Source organism: Caretta caretta, chromosome 23, assembly GCF_965140235.1.
Source record: "Caretta caretta isolate rCarCar2 chromosome 23, rCarCar1.hap1, whole genome shotgun sequence".
NCBI lineage: Eukaryota > Metazoa > Chordata > Testudines > Cheloniidae > Caretta > Caretta caretta.
The window spans coordinates 1,640,403-1,662,873 of record NC_134228.1 but is presented as its reverse complement, the minus strand read 5'-3'; the positions used below and the strand labels follow the sequence as shown (position 1 = coordinate 1,662,873).

At 60.9% G+C, this 22,471-nt stretch overlaps 1 protein-coding gene across 3 annotated transcripts; it reads right to left on the bottom strand.

Moving 5' to 3' along the window:
* Window positions 1-4,907: 4,907 nt before the first annotated feature.
* RAB4B (RAB4B, member RAS oncogene family) lies at window positions 4,908-22,101 on the bottom strand. Of its 3 annotated transcripts, none has more exons than XM_048832835.2 (8): window positions 21,960-22,101; window positions 15,377-15,457; window positions 13,711-13,825; window positions 12,353-12,415; window positions 11,699-11,853; window positions 10,645-10,740; window positions 9,969-10,114; window positions 4,908-9,642 (listed from the first exon to the last, which is right to left on the bottom strand). In XM_048832835.2, the coding sequence occupies exons 1-7, from the start codon at window positions 21,973-21,975 to the stop codon at window positions 9,999-10,001; spliced, it is 642 nt and encodes a 213-aa protein (XP_048688792.1). In that variant the 5' UTR covers window positions 21,976-22,101; the 3' UTR covers window positions 4,908-9,642; window positions 9,969-9,998. The 3 variants fall into 3 exon arrangements, with proteins under 3 accessions (XP_048688792.1, XP_048688793.1, XP_048688794.1); XM_048832836.2 differs by having other exon boundaries at window positions 4,908-9,583; XM_048832837.2 differs by lacking the exon at window positions 4,908-9,642 and having other exon boundaries at window positions 9,979-10,114; window positions 11,680-11,853.
* Window positions 22,102-22,471: the final 370 nt, after the last annotated feature.

Below are 22,471 nucleotides of genomic sequence, written 5' to 3'. Positions count from 1 at the left end.
GCCGGCTCGCCAGCCGCCGAGTCCCTGTTCTCCAGCCGCCTCCACTTGGGCGCCCCGAGCAGCCGGCCCCCGGCGTCCCCCTCCAGCAGCCACTTGGCCAGCAGGACGGCGGCCCCCTCGCTCTGCAGTGGGCACAGCTCCCGGGTGGGCCGCGCCGGGCCAGGCTGGCAGGGGCCAAGCCGTGGGGGAGGCCGGGGCCCAACGAGCTCTCCGGGAAGCCCCCCATGGCGGGCCGGCTCGGCCCTGGGCACCAAGGCTCTAGGGGTGGTGGGCGATGCGGCTTCTGCATGGCAGCTGGGTCACGTCCATGGTGCCAAGCGGTGGCTGCCCCCGGGCTGGGGATCGGGGGGTCGCCAGGGTCCCCACCGGGGCGGGGGGGGATCTTCTGCAAAGACAGCAGGATTTAGGCCAGGGATCGGGGGGGGGTCACCGGGGTCCCTGCAGGGAGGGAAGGGGGGAAATCTGCAAAGACAGCAGGGGTAAGGCTGGGAAAAGGGAGCTGGGGGGAGTCGAGGCAGGGAAAGGGCCGGGGGGGGGGGGCTGCAGTATCCAAACTGCATTCTGGCTGCCCAGTCTCCAACCCTCCCCCCTTCTACCCCCCCAAGGCGGGCGGGAGATGCGGGGGGACACTGAGCCCCAGATCCCAACCCGCAGGTGCGTCCAGCCCCTTCCAACAAGAGACAGACCCCCCCAGGTCCCACTGAGGGGACCCAGGCACCCCCCTTTAAAGTATCATCCCCACCCGACCCCCAACACCTCGCAACCCCCCCAGACAAACACCCCAAGGGCAGTGAACAGCCGGGGAGGGGCAGGGAAACAACCCAACCGCGTGGCAGGTGCAGCCCTCCTCTTAAACGGGGGGTGTCTCCCCAGCCCCCCAGATCTCCCCCCGGCCCATCACCTTGCGCCCTGGGCTCGGGGCTTCCTTCCCGTCCGGACACCAGGTCAACCCGGAGCCTGTCCCCGCCAGAGAACTCCCCCAGGCCAGCCTGCGACGCCGCGGCCAGGGATCGGGACCCTGGAAGTCTGAAAAAGCAGCTCCCGTGCGCCATGCCAGGCTGGTCGTGCGGTGCACCTGCCCCCCCTTCGTTGCGCCCGATGGGGGGGGGGAGAGAGGGGCTCAGGGGGGCCCTTTCCCTGCGGGGGGAGGGTGGGACGGAGCTCGGGCCGCCAGGGGCCCCACACCCACAGGGACGCCTCGCCCGACGCTGGGATGCAGGGGCTGGTTATAGAGCCTCCTGGCAGAAGGATTTGGCCCGGGAAGTGCAGGACGCTGCCTCCATGAGGGGGGCGACAGGCTGCGAGCCGAGGGGCGGCCCTAGAGGCCACTGCTCCAGGCCCCGGGGCAGGGACCTGGCTTTGTGCAAAAGCAGCAGCCGGCTCCGGAGCTCCCCCAAGCAGCAACCCCCCAACACACAGAACTATCTACCCCTCAGCAACCAGGCTGGCAGGGGCTGCGGATCGGGAGCGAGGGGCACCGGCAGAGCTGGGGGGGCCCAGGGCCAGGCTGGCAGGGGCTGTGGGTCGGGAGCGAGGGGCACCGGCAGGTCTGGGGGGCCCAGGGCCAGGCTGGCAGGGGGCTGTGGGTCGGGAGCGAGGGGCACCGGCAGAGCTGGGGGGAACCCAGGGCCAGGCTGGCAGGGGGCTGTGGGTCGGGAGTGAGGGGCACCGGCAGAGCTGGGGGGAGCCCAGGGCTGGGCTGGCAGGGGCTGCGGGTCAGGAGTGAGGGGCACCAGCAGGGCTGGGCTGAGCCCAGGGCCGGGCTGGCAGGGGGCTGTGGGTCGGGAGCGAGGGGCACCGGCAGAGCTGGGGGGAGCCCAGGGCCAGGCTGGCAGGGGGCTGTGGGTCAGGAGTGAGGTGTACCAGCAGGTCTGGGGGCCCAGGGCCGGGCTGGCAGGGGGCTGTGGGTCGGGAGCGAGGGGCACCGGCAGGTCTGGGGGGCCTAGGGCCGGGCTGGCAGGGGGCTGTGGGTCGGGAGCGAGGGGCACCGGCAGAGCTGGGGGGAGCCCAGGGCCAGGCTGGCAGGGGGCTGTGGGTCGGGAGTGAGGGGCACCGGCAGAGCTGGGGGGAGCCCAGGGCCAGGCTGGCAGGGGGCTGTGGGTCAGGAGTGAGGTGTACCAGCAGGTCTGGGGGCCCAGGGCCGGGCTGGCAGGGGGCTGTGGGTCGGGAGCGAGGGGCACCGGCAGAGCTGGGGGGAGCCCAGGGCCGGGCTGGCAGGGGGCTGTGGGTCAGGAGTGAGGGGCACCAGCAGGTCTGGGGGGCCCAGGGTCAGGCTGGCAGGGGCTGCGGGTCGGGAGTGAGGGGCACCAGCAGAGCACAGAGATGGCACCCGGCCACTCCCAGGCACGGCAGGAGCTGGTCGCCTTCCGCCTTGCTGGTTAACTGCCCCCCCAACCCTGCCCGTGCCCCTCGCTCCCGACCACAGCCCCCTCAAGTGAGCCAAAGCCTCGGCCCATCGCTAAACAGGGGCCGGGCCAGGCAGGCAAAGGCAGCTGGAGGAAGCCAGCCCCTGGGGGTCCCAGCCTGGGGGTGCTGAGAAATCACCAGTCGTCTGAGCAGAGGCCGGGTTCGGACGGGAGGAAAATCCCGGGGCCGGCTCCCCCCGGGGTTATAAGTAGCCAGGATGTCGGCAGCAGCTCCCTCTACCCGGAAAACATGCAGCGAGTGGGGGGCAGCTGGGGTGGCCGCAGCCCCTCGGGTCACTCGCCCCTCGCCTGCCCCAGCTGCCTCCTTGGGGGGGAGCTTTCCAGATGAGAGCCCCCCTGCCAGCCGCTGCCCGGAGCGCCAGCAAACTGCAGCCATTGCTGGGGAGGGGGGCAGCCGTGCAGAGCAGAACAGGTCTGCTCAGTCCTGACCTGCAACCCCCAGCTGCAGGGGGGGGGGCAGATGGAGCCAGGGGAACCCTCTGCTCTTATGGGAAATGGACTGGGGGGAGGGGGCTGATCCTGTAAGAACATGGCCCGGCTGCAGGGCACGGGCGCCCACAAGGACCAAGGTGCAGTGAGTGGAGAACATGCCCCAGGCCCTCCCCTCCCCAGCCCCCTGCAGGTGCAGCCCCACCCCCACCGAGGCAGGGCTTATACCTGGGACGTTCCTCTCCGCCCCCTGTGGGAATCCTGCTGAGCTCTCGGGCAGGTGAGATCCTGTGGCGGTGAGTTCCCCAGACACGCCCTCCCCTTGAATCCAGTTTAAACGTTTCCTTTCCCCTCACAGCACCTGGGCCCTTGCTTTGCGCATGAGGGTGACTGGTGCCGATACGCCTTATCTCAGAGCACGTCACAGCGGGGCCGGAGCGTTACCCCTTTGCACATGGGGAAACTGAGGCACAGATAGACAGGACCTGCATGAGGTCAGCCAGCCCCTGGCAGAGCCAGGAACGGAACACGGGGCTCCCGTGTCCCCAGCCAGCACTAGCCCCCAGGCCACGCTGCCTCCCCTGGAACAGGTCTAACCTACCCCCCTGGCCCGCTCGTCTGCACTTGCAGTTCAGCTGTACCTGTGAAGAGCCTGAGCTCAGACCAGGCACCAGTCCCCCATTCCTTGCGCTCTGCCCTCGGGGCAGGCCTGACCCCCGCCGCCCACAAGGGGGTAGTTTCCACTCTAACAACGCCTTGCCGGGCCTCCTGTATCCCCTGCTCCATGAGCCAAGCAGCCCTGGGCTCCGTCCCTGGGCCTCTCCCATGGGGTGGGTGACAGGGTCCCTGCCATGGGATGGGCAGCCTGCTCACAGTGGGGCAGCCCCCCTTTTCCTGGCCTGGGGGAAGGATTCCCGCTGTCCCTTCCTGCTGAGTGGCCCACACAGCCAGCTTCAAGCCCGAGGTGGCCCAGGAAAGCCGAGGCAGGGGGGTAGCCGGCAGCCTCGTGAGCCTGGGCAGCAGAGCTCAAACTGGCAAGTGGGAGCCGGGGAAAGAGCCTGGGCCCGACAGCCAGTGGGAAGGGTGCAGGACAAGGGGCGTGAGACCCCCATGAGCCCAGCTCAGGGAGCCACTAGCCCCTCCAGCCCACTGAAGGACTCCCTTGTGTGACAAGAGGGAGGTTTTCAAGCCCAGCTGCTCTAGCATTGGGAGGGGAGCATGGGGGCACCCGGGGGAGGGGGGAAGAAATCTGCTCCCCCAAAAGCAGGGCTCGGGGCTAGTGGAGCTGTCTGAGCAATCCCTGGCCAGGTTGGCCTCCCCCAGTCACCCGCCACCACAGCCTTGGCTTTACGACACGCTTGGAAAGAGAAGCTGTGTCCCCCCGCGATGCGGCGCCCGGCCCCACACAGGCCCGGGCAAGGACTGGCTGCAGTGAGGTTACATCTCCCGGGGTTCCCCTTCCATGCTCAACACCCCTGGAAATCCGCTGGTTTAAAACACAGGCTGGGGTGAACCAGGGCCTGATTCGAACGCTAGGGGGAAGTCGGGATTTGAAACGGACGGGGACTTGAAACGTTGGAACTTGTTGCCACAAGAGGTAAGAAGACCCCCCCTACCCCCCAACCAAAGGCCAGACATTTCTCCCAGGGAACCTCCCCTCCGGGTCCCAGCCCCACAGGGATGGGGCGCAGCCCCTCTTCCCCCAGCCAGCCACAGGAGGTGGGGGCCAGCCCCTCTGCTTGGGAGATGGACGGGTGGCTGCCTGGGCCGGGCTGGCCAGCTCTGGGCACACCGCAGCCTGGCAAACCTTAAAAGATGCCAGGCTGAGCCTGAGGAGACCTGGGTGCAATTCCCAGCTCTCTCTCACAGGGGCTGTAGGATCACGGGCCAAGCTCTGGCTGTCTCTGTGCTCCCCCTACCCAGCTCTGCCACGCTGTGACCTGGCCCGTCAGCTCGTTGCCGTGAGGGCTACGTACAGCGCCTGGCGCCAAGGAGACGCAGACCGTGGCCAGGACCCTGGTTAGCCGCAATCAGATGCCAGGAGGCCGGAGGTGGAAAACGTTAATACTTTATGTACGAGTCACATTGTCACAGCCTGAAGTCGGAGGGATTTTTCTTTTAAAGAGAAGAAATTGCACAGGGTGTGAATTATAAACCGGTTTGGATCCAACCATTTCTCCCCACCCTGCCCCAGCTTCAGGAGGAATCGGACGGAGCCGCGCTTGCGTCCTCCCGCCTGTGCCCCGGGACGGGCCAGGCAAGAGCCGAGTGCGAGGCAAGCCACAAAGGCAGCAGCCTCCTGTCCTCCCCCACCTAATAAATAACAGCAGCTTAAGCGTAAGAACACAACGGACAAACCCACCCAGCCCCCTCGCCTGGTTGGGCCGGGGCTCACGCAGCCACCCAGCCGGGGGTCGCCCCACCCCTCCGAACAGCGGCCCGATCTGTGCTCCCCTCCCCGCTCAGACAGGAGCCTTTCAAAGGGACAGAGATAGCCCAGGGCTCTCTGGAGCCACATGAAGCGGGGTGAAGGTGACTGGCTCAAGATGGATGTGCTGGGCTCCCCGTCCCCCCACCATGCACAGCACTAGCCCCAGCCCACGCAGGACACTGGAGGGGCCTCACCAGTGATACCCAACTCTCTCTACCCACGGGCTGATCTGAGAATTTCAGGACCAGAGACGGGCCGTAGGCACGCATGGCTGACCACATAAAATGAAAGAAAAATGTAAATACAGGCCTTGGTTGACAAGGGAAGGAGGAGCATTTCTATTGTCTGACGAAGTTTGTAAATGGACATTAGCCCCCAGGTGTGTCACTCTCGAACAGGAGAGGGGACAGCAGTGATCTTGGGCAAGCTTTGTGAGCGGTCAGGGCAAGGCAGACGCCCTGGTGAAGATGCTCATCCAGCAGGCAATTGGGATGTTGAGTTTTTCGCAATCTTCCTGGTGGAAAACCCAGGTTGGCAGAGGGACGTTGGTCCGAACATAGTTAAAAGACTGCCTGAATCTAGCCGTCCATCCCGAACCTGGTCAGCATATTAAGCTCAGAAAGCTGGGAATGGAAGACAGGGAATGGATCACTTGGTGATTCCCTGTTCTGTTCGTTCCCTCTGGGGCACCCTCCAGCACTGGCCACTGCCAGAGGACAGGACACTGGCCTAGACGAACCTTTGGTCTGACCCAGTCTGGCCGTTCTTCTGCTATCACAAAGACCCACTGCTCTGAATTTTGCCAAGACAGCTGAGCGCTGGAGCCTTACAATCGTCAACTGACTCAAGAATGTTCTTTGCTTGAGAAGGGCGAGGTCCCTCGGGCACAGACAAACGGATGGTGAATAAAAGCAAATGCTCTGGGATTTTAATTCTTGCTCAGGTGATGTAGGAATTCTTGCCTCGTCTTCATCTGACTGTCACCGGTCGCAACAACGCGCAATGTGGGGAAGTGAAACATCCTTTTAAGTCGCTCGGAAAGGCACACGCTTCTTCAAAGAGCTCCCCGGCCTGGCTTGCACGGCCTCAGCGCAGCCCACTGAGGGAATTCAAGTGACCAGTCATATCATACAGAGACGCTACCTGGGACAGCATTCGTAAATTCCAGGGCCTCACAAGCTTGGGCTTGTGGTTGGAAAGAAAGTCCATTATTTCTTCCTAAAGGGCACAAAACCTCTCTCCGACGCGTCTTCTATTCGCAAGCGAATGCCGCCGGGCGGCAAGAGGTCCCCATATTCGGCTGAAAGGACTGGTAAGACAGCTTGGGAAAGACAATGCTGCAAGCTAGAAGCTGAGCGTATGGAGGTCGCTGAGCTCATCACGGTACAGTAGACTCTCGTTACGAACCCCGACACTGAACAAATCGTTACGGTTCTTTCAAAAATTTACAGCTGGACATCAACTTAAGAGAGCTTTGAAACGTCACTGTGCAGGAGAAAAACGCTGCTTCCCTGGATTGTTTTAGGGGTTGACTTTTAACCCAGCACTGTCCCGTATTTGCCTGGGGGGTGGGGGGGTGGGTGTGGGGGCGCGCGCTGCCCGATTGGTAGTTCTGGTTCCCCTGAGGCGTGCGGCTGACTGGTCAGTTAGTAACTCTGAGCTTCTGCTGTAACTTGGTTTTTCCAAGTCCTGACACAACTCACCGCATAGGACAGTCTGGTGAACGATGCAGTGAAGTGTATTTAAAGAAAGGCGTATCGCTCTGAAACATGGGGCAATGCCCGTCTCTCTCTCTGTCACGGAGGGCCCTCTGTCTGTACAAGACAGACAGTTTGGTTTAGCTCTGCAGAAAGTTGGGTTTTTTCCCTCCCAAAAAAGCCTTTTACCTTTTCAAAAAGGCTTTCTCCTGTGGGGTAGGTTTCAGCACAAAAATTCTTCCTCGAAAATTTCCCCATCGCAAATTCCAGCAAACAGCGATAGCCGGGCAGCGTCACTTCAATCGCTCAGTTCGTCCACAGCCAGAGACGGGTGTTTGGCATTTTGTAAATCGGAAAGCAGTGCTGACAAACCATCCTCAAATTACCCCGTCTTCGCACTGCCGTGGCCTCAGACAGGGGAACCTGCTTCTTACGGTTCACAAGGTCACCTGTGTTTTCACCTCCAGCACAAGGCTCCCCGCATGTCCAGCGTGCACTGCCCAAGCTCGGCAGCCAGGAAAGGCCTTTTCTTTTGTGAGTTCCCACGTTCTCTGAAGAGAAGCAGCTGCTGCTTTTCCCTGCAGTTGCTGATGGGGCGAGAAGGACGTTTGAAGTGCAATCCAAAGCCTGCAGATTTTCCATTTTCTCACGTCTTACAACACGGCCGGAAGGACAGGCCACGTCCACATTACCCTGATTCAATGTGGCGACCTTCCGGACAGACACAGCAGTTTGGCATGTTAAACACACAGGTTGGGGCTTTAGACGAGCCAGCGTAATAAAGAGAAAAGCCCCCCGTTCAGTTGGGGTTCAAAGCTCGGTTTCCCCTGCCAACTTGGTGACGTTTACACCCAGCCGCATTCGTTTGCGGCTCCATTTCCATCGCTAACGAGAAACCGGGCGGCGGCCATGCGCTGTTCAGCGGATGCTCTCGCCAGAACGTCAGGCCGGTAAGTCGCTTGCTAAGGCAGAGCATCACGGATTGTGAATTCAATTACACGCTTTTTGTAAGGCGAGCTGGGGGGCCACATTTGGCCTGGGGGCCGCCTGTTGAGTATCACCGGTTTGGCAGTTACAGCAGGAGGGCCGTCTGGGTCGTGCAATGGTTTGGGCCGAGATTAGGAGAGCGCGACCGGGGCCGCAGCCCAGCGGCTGTACGCGGGGGCCAGGGGTCACTGCTGCCAGAGGGATGGGGAAGGGGTGCAGGCCGGGGGCGGCACGAGGGCAAAGCAGGCGGGCTCTGGCTGCTCAAGGAGTCTTTGTGCCACTGTCACCACCTTCAAATCCAACCCCGCAGCCGTGGGCCAGAGTCAGCGACGGCTGCCAATTGCTCCAGCTAGACAGATTCTGTCCAGGGCGAGCCCCTCTCAGCCCGCTGAGGGCCATTAGTGCCAGCGGTGGACAGGAGCCCCAAAGGGGCCAGACAGGAACCAGAGGCCGTTAACATTCAGAGCACGAGGTGATTTAGGAGCCCAGATCCTATTGGCTTTCAACAGGCCTTTGGAGCTTGTTGCTTCGGCACTCTTGAAAATTTGACCCTTGGTCTGGACCCAGCGGGGCCGGATTCGAACCGGCCCCCTCGAGGGGAAGCTGCTGTTGGCACGTTATCCCGGCTCTGGTTGTGGCTCAGCCAGCCTGGACTTTCCTGCCCGGTATGTGGCTTGGTTTGAGATGCAGATGTGCCATTACGGCTGCCGTGGGGTTTTGAACCCCAGATGTACACGCCCACCCAAGGAATTCAGCGCACGAGCCGCGGAGCCCGAGGGAACCTCCCGCAGGAGCTGGGACTAAACCCAATGGCAGAGCCGGCTCCTGCCACGGACACTTCAATGGTCCAGTATTAAGCTTACAGTATTTCAAAGGGGACGCGCCGTCTGCCCAGCCCCGACTGTCTGCTACACCAGAACATCACGCCGCCCGGGGCAGGGGAGAGTTCGCAAGCACAGTGCTCGGGAGCGCAACAGCCGGCTGGCGGAAAAGCAGCGAGACAAGGTGGAGCCCAGGATATGGCGGAGACAGACCCCAGCTTCAAAAGCAAAACCAGTGTAACAGAAATCCAAGCCCAGCCTCGACCGCCCAGCAAGCCGCTCGCTGGGGGGAACCGCTCACGAGCTCCCCTGCGTGACAAGCGCCCTTTGGTTTGTGACAGGCAAACCCCGTCTCCACGCTGTCCCCCAGGCTAAGAGACACCCCCCACCTACCCAGGGCAAAGCCCCAGCCTCGCTCCCAGCAATGGGGTAGCAGGAGACAACCCCAAATGAACCGTTTCACAAGGAGAACCCGCTCCCCCCTCGTCCTGGTGTTAACGCAGAGGGACTCTCCTACCCAGAGCAGCAATTAGCTACAGGAGGCTGGCCGGGGCCCCGTTACTTCATCCTTTGAAAGTCGTTACTGAGACGGGCCCGTGACAGCCTCAGGTTCGGGGGGGACGCGCAGCGGGCAGGGAGCGTCCGACAGAAGACACTGTGGCTGCATACAGTCAACGGGCAGTTTGCCACAGAGTCCCAGGGCTCGTGGGCCGAAGGGGCGGGCAGCGCACTGCTCGGAGAGGGAGCGTGCGGCTCGGGAAGCAGGGGGCTCTGCGAGCGAGGCACGTGGTCCTGGGAAGAGAAGAGAAAGTGCTTGAGCCCCGGAGGGTCCGACTGGCCACGGTCCAGCGCTGGGGAGACAGGAGGAGAGAAGTCAGTCTCGGCGGCCGACATGCATGGCCAGGTCCCGGGGGGCTTAGGGGATTTGACAGCTGCCTGGGAGGTGGGGCAGGGGCTGACCCCTGGAGTAGGGCAGAGAGAGACACGCCCCAGCCTCTCCACCCCCCCAGCACCACGTGGGATCCAGGCCTGCCCCACTGCCAGGGGGCTGTGGAGGGGGTTCGCTCCACAGACCACCAGCCCTTCGGGTCTGGACAACCCGGCCCCCCCAGGACACCACGGCTGAGCCAGCACGCATGGTGGCTTCTCAGCTCCCCCGCACCCCGCACCAGCTTACTTGCAGACAGATTCTTGGGGGCCTTCGCCCTTAGCAGCTGCACGGCTGCTTGCTCTGGGTTTGGGCCCCACGGGGCTGTCTCAGGTGGCGCAAGGAGGCATCTCCGTACTGGATTCCTGAACCCATCCTCTCGGGGTCCAGCTCACCTAGCCAGACAGAGCAGCACTCAGAATGGGGGGACACAACCGTCCCCTCCCCCTCCGCCACCTCCCCTCGTTCCCCCAGATTGCGTGGGGCTGGGAGGGAGGAATCTTTACCCAGACCCTTCTAGGCCAGCCGTGGGTACGCCTAGCCGGGCAACTCCTGGGTGTAGTCACTTAACAACAGACTCCAGACTAACTACCATCAAGGAGATCGATCCATGGCGGGCTGGGAGAGCAAACACCCTGCGGGCACCAGAGAAACCCTGCCCCGGACTGCAGGGGGCATGGGGCAGCTGAGCACCCCTGGAGAACTGGGCCATACCCACATCTCCTGCCCTACTTCAGGACATGACTGGGGGCCCCTGGTCTCAGCCAGAGCCCGGACCATAATCTGTCTCTATCACTCATTATTAATTATTATTGGAAACTGGTTTCCCTTCCTGGTCGAGATGTTCAGGCTGGAAATGCTCAACGGGGAAGCGTGGGGCTGTGTCACGCCCCTCGGTGCCCCCTGCCATCTCCAGCTTTCGTACCTGATTCAATTTTGTTTAGTATGGTCCTGGCACATTTTAAGAAAGCTTCTTCTACGTTCTCCCCGGTCAGCGCGCTGGTCTCCAGGAACATGAGTTCTGCCGAGGCGAAGAGAGAAACGGCAGGAAGGTAACCGGGGTGCGGCTCACAGCACGATTCGCCTCGGCCCACACGCTAAGCACGGGACATCCCCAGCTGGGTATCCCGAGACAACGCAACTCCTCGCTCGGGATCCAGCCCCGCCAACACACAGAAGAGAGCAGTTCGCTCTGCAGCGGGACCTGCAGGGCACGGTCCATCCTCGCCTCTCATACCCTGGGCAGCCTGTGTGGAGTGGGGCCCGATCCAGCGCCACCCACTGAACACACGAAATCCGGTGCTTCCAGTCTGACACCGTGCTCTAGCCACGGAGTCCGAGCGCCCCCTCCTGGCCAAACAGCACCAGTGCCGGGGAGCCATTCCAGCAGCTCTTCATCTAGCGCCCTTGGCCCCGGGGCTCTGCGGAGCTCAGTCGCCCGCCCCGGGGGTCCAAACACAGCTGCCGCCCTCCCCCCGCAGCGCTCAGCAACAAAGGAGCACCCTGCCTCCAAGGGATGCTTAAGGAGGCAGGACGGGATTGGGGCAGTACCCCAGGGCTGATGACCCCTTTTGGGGGCCATGGGATTTTAATGCTGGCATGGCAAGGACTGCGGTGTTACCGCTCATGGGAAAGACAGCTCCTGGTAGCAACACCGCACCCACCAGCACCCACTCTGGGGCCAGCCCAGACTGCCAGGGGAGAGCACTCCCTGCCAAGCCCCCCGCCCCCTAGCACTGCCCTGGGGCCAGCCCTGCCTGCCCCCACACCACTTCCATAGTTCCTTACCCTGCTGGACCTGGCCTGGCTGCGGGACGCTTTCACACCACTAAGCCCTGGTGCCATGGCAAAGCAGGTAGGGGACAGGAACATCCCCAAGGAACACCCCCACCCCACATGGAAAGGGCAAGGCAGGACCATGTGAGAGTCAAAACTAACGAGCCCCCAGAGCAGCCCCTACCCGGGCCCCGGCTTGGTACCGTTCTCTTGTGCGAAGCGGGAGGCTTCCAGGAAGGTCACTTCCCGGTCCGCATCCAGGTCCTTCTTGTTCCCGCAGAGGATGATGACGATGCTGGGGCTGGCGAGGGTCCGGGCGTCCGTCAGCCAGTTGGTCAGCGCGTTGTAGGTCTCCCGGCTGCAACACAGGACAGAGGGGGCAGCAGGGGGCATCCGGCAACCGGGCACTTCTCGCAAATCCCAGATTAGGGGCTGCCCTCCAGGCCTAGGCCCTGCTCTTCTCAACCCATTTATAAGACTCGTGTCCATCTCCCCACCACAGGGGGTTGCTTGACGCCTGCCAGAGGGGTTGGCCGAGCAGGGCACTCCCTGTGCGATGCCCGCTGCTGGCACGGACCTCGGCCGCGGGCTGAGCAGACCCGGAGGGCATTCCTACGTGGCGAAGTCGAGGGGCAGAACAGAACCAATTCAGCTCAGCCGCTATGATGGGACCGGACCAGCTCGCTGGGGCAGATGCTCAGGCCAGAACAAGGGGAGCTTGTTCTGTTTCCATTTCGCAGGCTTTAGTCTAGTTCTGTCTGGAAACCCGCCCCGTTCCTGGCAGCCCCAGGTGAGGAGGGGGCCCCAGGGCATCGCTCCGAACGCCAGCCGGGAGAGGAGCCGCCAAGGACACCCACCTGGTGATGTCGTACACCAGCAGGGCCCCGGCAGCACCGCGATAGTAGCTCCGAGTCACCGACCTAGAGGGCGAGGAGAGAGACCGAGTGATCAGCAGGGCCAGGAGCCCACTGGGAACCGCGGGTCTATTTCGGGTCAGCTCCGCATGAGGCCGGCCGGGGACATGCTGGGAGAACAGGCCTGTGGGACAGGGGGCGGGGGAAGGCATCGGGCGGCTGGGTAATGGAGGAGCCGAAGGGACAAGCAGGGTACGAGGCGGGAGTCTGGCGCCACCCCGGCACGGACAGGGCCAGCGTGGCTGGCTCCTCTTAGACACTGACCAACCTGCCCCACAGATCCATCTCAGACTGGAGCAGCCGTCCATCACCCCTGGCTGAGGGGGTCTCATTCCCTGAGCCTGCCAGTGCTGCCTAGAGGGGAAAGGCCTCTTGGGCCCGCCAGCCCCTCACCCCAAGGACAGGTCAGAGCTGGTGCCCCCAGAGGGGAAGGTCCTACATTCTGGGACCCAGCATCTGACCGTAAAGGCCCCACACCCCAAGACCAACGGAAAGGCTGTCTCCAGCTGTCCTTGCCATCGTCCGAACCCCTCATGCCCTGGGGAGACTCCAGAGGAGCAGAAACCCTGCTGCCGACCCCTGGGCCCAAGCCGCAGCCCCAAGATCAAGCTGACTCTGGGACTCAGGGCTTTTAAAATCATACACGGAAAGATACAAGCAGCCAAGAGTTAGGTGGCGGGGTGGCAGCATGGCCTATTGGGCAGGACACTGGGCTGGGAGTCAGGACACCTTGGTTCAGTCCCAGCTCTGCCATTGACCTGCCATGTAACCTTGGACAAGTCCCCACTCCTCTGTGCCTCAGTGTCCCCCCACCCTGTCTGGGTCTTGCCTGTTTGTCCCGTAACCTCTGCAGGGCAGGGACCGGGCACACCAGGGGTCCCCAGTCCCGGTAGGGGTCCTTGAAGGGCTGCAGTAATGCCAGAGCTGAAATATGGTCTCGGCTCCAGGACTAAAGCTAAGTTCAGCATCCCTCTGTCCACACACAGGCCTCTCCATGTCCTGTGTTACACCGGTGTGGAGCATTGTGCCGTGCTGGTAACCATCTGCCATGTCCCACCCCAGAGGTGGCTGCACCTCCATGGGTGTGGGAAAGCGATCCTTGTAAATCTCTGATTCTGCTTAACTCCTGCAGTTGCTTTTACACACGCAAGACACCCCTTTTGCAGGCTTCTGGGACGTCAAGCAATATTTTACCCAGTCTCCAGATGTAGCCTGGAAAGCTGGCTGCTATGGCACACCTTCCATGGATGTTACCCCACAGACCTTTCAGATGGTCATTCGCTGGATGGGTGGTTTTTTACCTAAACCGTTCTTGTCCTGCCGTATCCCAGATCTGCAGTTTCACCGTTTTCCCACCGACGTTAACCACCTTCGACCCAAACTCCACTCCGATCGTGTGGTTGGAATCCTGCTTGACTGGAGAAGGGAGAGATCCCAAATCAGTGACTTACCGAGAAGGCCCCTGGTCAGTTAGGGATCAGCTACAACGCGTAGCCGCTCCGGAACCAGGAGCTTCCAGTCCAAGTGCTGATACCCGAGAGCCCCAAGCGATCTGCAATTGCTTCACTCTGATTCCTGCGCAGACTGGAGACTCCAGGTGTTGCAGAGCGACATGCTGGTGCCCCTCACTCCCCACCCGCAGCCCCTGCTACCCCGGCCCTGGGCCCCCCCCACAGCTCTGCCGGTGCCCCTCACTCCCGACCTGCAGCCCAGCCGTGGGCTCCTGCCCTTAAGTGCACACAGCAGCCTAAGGCACAAAGAAAACTGCATCTTTTCTGTTTTTGTTCAAGGCAGCGCCAGAGGCAAAGGAGAGGATTTAGTGGAGCATCCCCGGCCCCCGAGCCTCCCCCAACCTGCTGCGACTTCTCCAGCAGCAGGTGGAAGCAGGCAGCCCCACGTCGGGCTCCTGCTCAGAGGGGCTTGTAGAGAACTCCATGCAGCGGCGGTGCCGGCTACTGCACCTGCCATAAAACCAGCCGCCCCCCCAAAACTGCAGGTCCAGTACCCTGCTGTCCCGAGAGGAGGCCGGCACGCAGAGAGACCTGCTTTTGCTTCCCCGCTGCTGGAAAATGCGCCGGATTGAGCCAATTTTGCGGTTTTGGTACAGCCCGTGAAAACAGGGCTTTAGGCGCGGCGGCACGGAGGGTTCTGCTCCAGAGCTGCCATGCAATCTCCCAGCCTGCGCCAAGCCCCGCACAAGCCACGTCACCGCAGCAGAAAGCGTCCCCAACGAGACAGACACCACAGCACCCCACCGCGGGAGCTTCGAAATCGAACGCAGGCAGCTGGCGTAACCCAGCACAAACCTGCTCACACGGGGCTAAAGAAGCCGCAGAGATGACGTGTCAACAACTAACCGGTTGGCACTGGGGGGTGTCTGCACCCGCACCACAACGCACCCTTTTCGTTGCCTTGCCACGGTTAAGCTAGTACACAACAGTGTGTGAAAATCAAGCACCAGACGGATTCTTTACCAACATAGGAAGCCCCTTTGGAATACAATTTTGTAATTTGTGAACACACGGAGGAAGCCAGGGCTGTGCAAAGACATCTGCGATGAAAACCACAAAGCAGGAGGGGTTTCACCTTTGATTTCGTTAGGCTAGTCGAGCCATTTCCATTTTCCCATTCAGAAAAAAATGTTAAAATAGGAAGCGGGTTCTCAAGAAGGCTGAAGTTTAAAAATGTCATAATAAAAAAAACTCCATCACAGCTTTGAAGTTTCACACGTTTGGATGTGGAAACTCCCACTCTTTCATCAGAGTTTCTTTGGTAAAAGGCAAGTTTTGGGAGCTGAAGGACAGACCAGAACGCAAATTCAATGGTCTTTCTGGCAACAATTGTACAGCGGAATCTTCCCTTTTGGACAAGCTCCAGAGGGTCTCGGATCTTAGGAAACACACCGGAGCAAAAGAGAAATGAGTTCATCTAAACAACGACACTGGCAACAGGAACAGGGCTACTTACATTTATTCTCTATAAACTGATGCAGGAGACAGGACTTCCCAGTACCGGCACTTCCTATCACAAGGAACTTGAAGAGGAAATCTGAAGAACAAAATAAGCACGATTGTGACCCTCGCACGTGAGGAAGGGGGCTGGGGAGGTTTACAAAAAGCAGAGCATCTTCTCTACCAGTCTTTAGAAATGTGCACCGAGAAACATTACGTGCAATGCTCCCCAGCGTCAAACTCCCCGTGTGACTCTGGCACGTCACCTCATTTCCCGGGCCGCAGTAAAAGGGATAGTGACGCTTCCTTTGGCCCATCTTTGTCTCATTAGACTAAGCACGCTGAGGCAGAGACTGTCTCGTCCTAGGTGTATATACAGCACCCGGGGCAAAGGGAGCCTGATCTCAGCTTGGCATCTTTTGGCACTGCTGTTATCTTACTAAAGCATTATTTGCACCCCATTCGACGTTAGCCAGCTCCCTTATGCTCACGCTGGGGCAGGAATACCCGATCGGCACACTGCAGCGATCGCCAGCAGCCAGGAGTGCACACAATTATGACGACTCAGGAGCAGCCTGAGAGCAGAGACAGCACACCGCTCAGCCCAGAGAGTGGCCCCCAGGGGTTAGGGGCTGGAGCCTGCCAGGTTCCACTGCAATGCAGAGCATGTGAAGTCACAGGTTCAAATCCCCTACAAGTCTTACTGGCAGGAGGTGAGGCTATTACAGAATTAGAAGGCGTTCACAGGAGGCCAGTCAGAACAATCAAAGGCCTGGACCAACAGTCCTGTGAAGACAGTGGGACTGGTTACCTTAGAAAGGAGACAAGCCAGGGGGGTGTGATAAATTGGCCGGGTCTCGAGAAGGGAGACCAGGAGCTTCCGTTCGCATTGGCCGGTAACTCAAGAACAACGGGACTCCAATGTGATTCAATGGTGGGAAATGCACAGCTGGCCAAAGGACAGACTTTTTCCACGCACCACGGTTGGACTATGGAACTCATTGCCACATGAAGTTGCTGAGGCCAAGAACTTAGGAAGGTAAAAAGCGTCTGGACTTTTATATGCATAACAAGAAGAGCCAGAATCGTTCTAGTTAATGAACAGTTTTAGAAGGGTCATTAACCCTCCTCCTACTTCAGGGCTTAAGCAAGCAAACTGTTAGAAACCAGCATGGGACATAACATGGGGGCAGATTATCCCATGGCTGCTGCTGTCCTTGAAGCACCTAGCACCAACCACTGTCAGAGCCGGAACGCAGGCCGAGACAGGCTCAGGGCTGCTCCAGCCCGGCAGCTCCTCCATAAGCCGCTGCTGTGCCCAGCTGGAGCCAGGCTGCCCAGCACTGCGGGTTGGATCCCTGTACAGCAGCAGGCAGTGGAAGCCAAGCCCTTGGCCGTTCCCCAGGGCTAAACGCACTGTGCAAAGACCTCATGGGCAGAGGGGAAGCACAGAAACAAAGCATGTGTTCGAATGAGACCAACGGACTTCCCAGAGTGCGCCGCAGCGTGTTCCCCCCCCCACCCCAGCAGGTGGGCACCGGACAGAACGTACCGTATTCCCCGCCGCCCCCGAAAGCCTCCCATTACAGCAGCCTCCAGAGATCTCTTGGGCTGAAGTCCCGGACGCTCCCCCCAGCCACCGGCCAGAGCCGGTTCCTTCTGGTACGGCACAAGGCGCGATCTCCGGCTCGGACTCCAACCCGTCCCCAGTGGCACGACGGTAAAGCCTAGAGACCCCCCCCTTCTGCGGGGTGCCCCACAGACAGAGAAAGGCCTTGTCCCCATGCAGAGGAAGAAGCCAAACAGCGAATGGGCCTTTATTTGGTGGGGATGAGCGCCACAGAAAGGGCAGGAGGTCGATTTTCTGACTTGCCAGGCACATCTACGCTTAAGCCACTAAGAGCACCATGCTGACGGGAGGGGCTCTCCCTGTCTGCACGGGGTCAGGTCAGCGTAACTCCGTCTCTCAGGGGGTGGATTTTCCACACGACACCGACGTACACGCCCAGCGTAGACCAGCCTGCAGACCCCTGTGTGTGCACGTTGGTTTTAAGTACCCCACACCGGCGCTTTGTTTATGAATCGAACGTCTCCTTTCATTGAACAGAGGCACGTTTGGAAGAATTTGCAAGCAAGAGGCATTGCATCGAAGCCCATATTAGTGCTACTCGCCTGGTGGGTCACAACCGGGGGGCATAAGGCAGTGACAATTCTGGTCCAATGGAAGCCACAAAACCCTCTCTCCACCCCTCCCCATACACCTTTCCCCTTCCAGGGCAAGTCTTCGCCCTGAGAATTACAGAGACTTATTCTCATTGGCACACTTTTGGCGTCAGACGAGGGGCTGCCAAGCAGAGCAGGCTGACGAACACCACTCCATACGATACACGGAGCATTCCTTGCTTGTGAAGACTCCCGCGCCAAATTACCACCTACCCAGGTATTCACACCATTTGGATCTGGGGACCGCGATTTCACTCCTCACCTGAGTAACCGCTCCATTAAGAACACATTGGGGGGGAAGGCATCGGTACTTGTATGGCCCCGTGACAGTGTTATCTGAGCACCTCAATCTTTAACACTCACCCATTGGTAGGAAAGCATTTTACAAGTGGGGAAACTGAGGCAGGGGCTCGCTCAAGGTCACAGAGGGAGTGTGTCCCTCTCTCTTGTCACTGTTCCCAAGTCAGGCTGTTTGTTTAGTCTCAGCTCTGCAGGAGGTTTCATGCCCCATTCCCTCTCTGGCATAGAAGCGCTGGGCACAGCCACATCAGCTCTGACCAGGCCTCCAGCCACGCCCATCACCTGTGTCCAACAAAGGCCAGCTCCTGACAGCTCAGAGGAAGGTGCACGAAACCCTGCAGGGAACAATGATGGAATAACGTACCGGGGAGGGGGAGAAGAGATGCTCCTTGAAAAGCCCTGATTTACAATCCTTTCTAAGAACAGCATCCTACCAATGACCCTGCAGAGGCTGCCGAGTGCACAGGACCCCAGTTGCGAGCCAAGAGACAACAGGAAGGTATAGCCAAGGGGAGATATCAGGAAATAACAAGACAATACAGGTCATGATCAGCTGTGGTGTCAGCCTACCAAACCGATCTACCTTACCCATAGAAGTGTCTAGTGTTCGGCAGAACCTCGCAGTGTTTGAACCACAAACGCCCTCACAACAAAAGCAGAAGTGTTCTCCCTGGTTCCCCTTCACTAGTTCAGTGAATCCAAGGCCAGCAGGAACCATTGCAATCACAGAACCACCGGACTAGAAGGGATCTCAGTTAGTCATCTAGTCTGAGGCCGGGCTAAGTAATCTCGTCTGACCCAGACCACAGCACTTCCCTGCATCAGTAGTTCCTCCTTGAACCAGAGCAGGTCTTTTAGAAAAAGATCCCAGCGTGATTTTAAAATGGCCAGTGATGGAGAATCCTAAGCTAAAAATCAATGCTAGCTCTGAGAGAAAGGCTTCTCCCATTAAGCAAAACCACCTCCCTTCAGTTATTTAGGTCCCATTATTACCTTGTTTACAAGGGAAATATTTGGGATGCTGTTTTCCCAGAAAGAGAAACCTCAAGCACTGGATGCTATCTCCCTATCTTAAAACCCCAGGACTCCGCCTGAAAGACAAACCTGTGCCCAGCAACCAGAAAGCCTTTGCCAGGTTTAAAGGGAACTCAGTTATCTTGATATCTAGGCTGAGTGAGTTCAAAGTCGTTTCAGCCATTGCACCTGCCTCTCTGCCAACTGCAGTTTTATGATCACATTTTTCAGGTGGCCCAGTCCGTGCTCTTGTGGAACGCAACACAAACACAAGCGCAGGTACTGAGGAAACTGCGCGAACAGTGGAACGGATGATATGCAAAGTGCTGACCGAGGCACAAAGAAAACCAAGTGAAAAGATTCCCCTGCTCTCCCTGTGAGTCAGGCCGGAAGAACAGTCAGCAAGACTTCCGACAAAGGTGGTTTTAAACAAACTCTTCATCCTTTCGAACGGCCCAGTAGCAAACGTCAGCGGTGGAGTCTACCCAGCTTTCCAATCGTGTTGGCTGGCGTGATTTTCTATTTATTTTACTGGCAGAGTGACACCAGCCCAAGCCCCAGTGTGGACACAGGTCACTCGGGGTACAGCTGTGCTGCTGTCGTGTAGACACCGACTACCGCAACGGAGGGTGTTCCTCCCCCCGCTGTTAACCCACCGCTCCGCAAGGCGGTAGCGAGGCTAGTGGAAGAATTCTTCCATTGACCGAGCGGCGTCTGCACCAGGGCCTAGTCAGCTCCTCTGAGGATTGTGAATTTTGCAAACCCCTGGGGGATGTAGCGAAGCTGACCTAACTTTGCAGTGTAGACTCCCCGTTACACCTGTAGAACGAACGCCCTTTGCCAGGCTGGAATAGCTGCGCCAACACTAACAGGCTGGTTCGGCGTTAACTCACCGCTTTCGCTTTCCCGGGACTGCTAAAGCTGCCTCTTGTCTGTACGGACAAGGCCCCAGGCTTTATTTTGAATGCTAGCAGCAGCCTCGATGAGAGAGACAGGCACCCATGGCACGTGACGTGTTCCTAGGGGCGGCTGACTCCCGCGCGGGCCTGGACTGCACTGGAAGGTGGCATCGGCATAGCTCCATTGACAACTTTTCAGTGCAGCCCAGGCCTTCCTCCAAAGCACCTTAGTCTAATTCAGAACCAGAAACTTCGTGCAGAATAAGAACACCCACACGCAGAGCTACGGGGGAAGAACTCCCCGTGCATACAACCCGAGGAAGCCCAATGGTTGGGCTTGTCGCACGGGCAGAGGCAGTGGAAAAGTCACGTCTCTGTTCCTCCATTAGCACCCAGCCCTGCTGTCCTGGAGCACCCCCGGGTGCACACAGGGCCACTGAAACGCAGTCCCTGGAGTGGGGAAGAAAAGACCTCCCATTTGCTCAGCAGCTCATGCGCCATGAACCCACCAGGGAAGGACGAATCCATCCCATGAGGGTTTGAACCTGGCACGCCCAGGGCTTGTTTGTGCACTGGGGGAGGGGGAAGGAGTTTGAATCTGAATGGTTAAAAGGCCAAGACACCCCCATTTGCCAACCCCAGTTTCAGCTCATGCAAGCCAGAGAGGGCGGTGGGCAGCCCAAGAGCAGATGGCATTGAATAAACCCAGGCAGGCTCCCCCAGGGCAGAAATTCACCACCCCTCATCTTCCCCACACCCCCCGCGTTCAGGGGACGCGCTTCATCTCCTCTCATTGTTAAGCGACTGGCTCTGGGGTCAGCCTCCTCGACAGCTGGCACAAGAAGTGGTTTCCAGGAACGCACCCCCAGCTCCAGCCTGCGTAGTTGTGGGGCGATTAGCGCCCTGGGGGGTCATGCCGAGGGCAGGGCCTCTCCGCACCGGGGACTTTCCCACCCCCCTTCGCCCGGGCACCACACACAGATGCCAAAACAGGCCAATGACGCTCCTTCGGGGAGGATTTCTGAGGCCTGGGCAGCGTTGCCAGCCCTGAGCCAGGCCCCCGGCTGGCGCCCAGCACAGCCTGCAGGAGAATTTGGGGGGGGGGGGGAATCGCAGTGGGTCAGCTTCAGCCCCGCAGCACCCCCCCATCCCCACACCCCTGTCCCCTCCCAGTGCCACTCCTCTCCTATTGCCCCCCCAGCCACACCCCTCCACCTACTGCAACCCCGCCGCCTGCCCTGCCCCTCAGTGCACCCCGACTGCATGCCACGCACCCCCGCCTTGCTTTAATACTCACCCACATGGGCCAACCGCCCCCCCCCGCACAGAACCCCCCCGCCTGCGGCTCCAGCCCCTGCCCACAGCTCCCCCCTCCCATGCACACAGCTCCCCCCACCGCACCCTCCAGCCCCCACCCCATGAGCACAGCTCCCCCCTCCCCCACCGCACCCTCCAGCCCCCACCCCATGAGCACAGCTCCCCCCTCCCCCACCGCACCCTCCAGCCCCCACCCCATGAGCACAGCTCCCCCCTCCCCCACCGCACCCTCCAGCCCCCACCCCATGCGCACAGCTCCCCCCTCCCCCCACCGCACCCTCCAGCCCCCACCCCATGAGCACAGCTCCCCCCTCCCCCCACCGCACCCTCCAGCCCCCACCCCATGAGCACAGCTCCCCCCTCCCCCACCGCACCCTCCAGCCCCCACCCCATGCGCACAGCTCCCCCCTCCCCCCACCGCACCCTCCAGCCCCCACCCCATGCGCACAGCTCCCCCCTCCCCCCACCGCACCCTCCAGCCCCCACCCCATGAGCACAGCTTCCCCCTCCCCCACCGCACCCTCCAGCCCCTCCCCCACCCCATGAGCACAGCTCCCCCCTCCCCCCACCGCACCCTCCAGCCCCCACCCCATGCGCACAGCTCCCCCCTCCCCCCACCGCACCCTCCAGCCCCCACCCCATGAGCACAGCTCCCCCCACCGCACCCTGCAGCCCCTCCCCCCCCCGCACACAGTTCCCCCCTCCCCCACTGCACACAGCCCCCTCCCCCCCGCACCCTCGCACCCAGCTCCCCCCCCCGCACCCTCCAGCCCCTCCCCCCCGCACCCTCGCACCCAGCTCCCCCCACCGCGCCCTCCAGCGCCCCGCACAGCCCCCCCCGCTGACCGTAGCTCTCGGACATGGCTGGGGCTGGGGCGGCGACACCGGGCAGACCGAGCGCAGCGGGCGCGATATGGCGGCGCCCAGGATCCGCCAATATGGCGGCGCCCGCGGACCCGGCTGGGGGAGGCGCTTCCGGGTCCGTGCGCGCCCACGCCGGCGTGCGTCTGACGTCACTGGGAGGTGGGGTGCAGGGGCGGGGCTTAGAGGGAAAGGCTGTGGGGTGGGCGGGGCTGGGAGCCAGGACTCCTGGGTTCTCTGGTGGCTCTGGGAGGGGAGTGGGGTCTAGTGGTTAGAGCTGGGGGGGGCTGGGAGCCAGGACTCCTGGGTTCTCTGGTGGCTCTGGGAGAGGAGTGGGGTCTAGTGGTTAAAGCGGGGGGCAGGGGCTGGGAGCCAGGACTCCTGGGTTCTCTGGTGGCTCTGGGAGGGGAGTGGGGTCTAGTGGTTAGCGCGGGGGGGGGGGCTGGGAGCCAGGACTCCTGGGTTCTCTGGTGGCTCGGGGTGGGGGTTTGGGATTG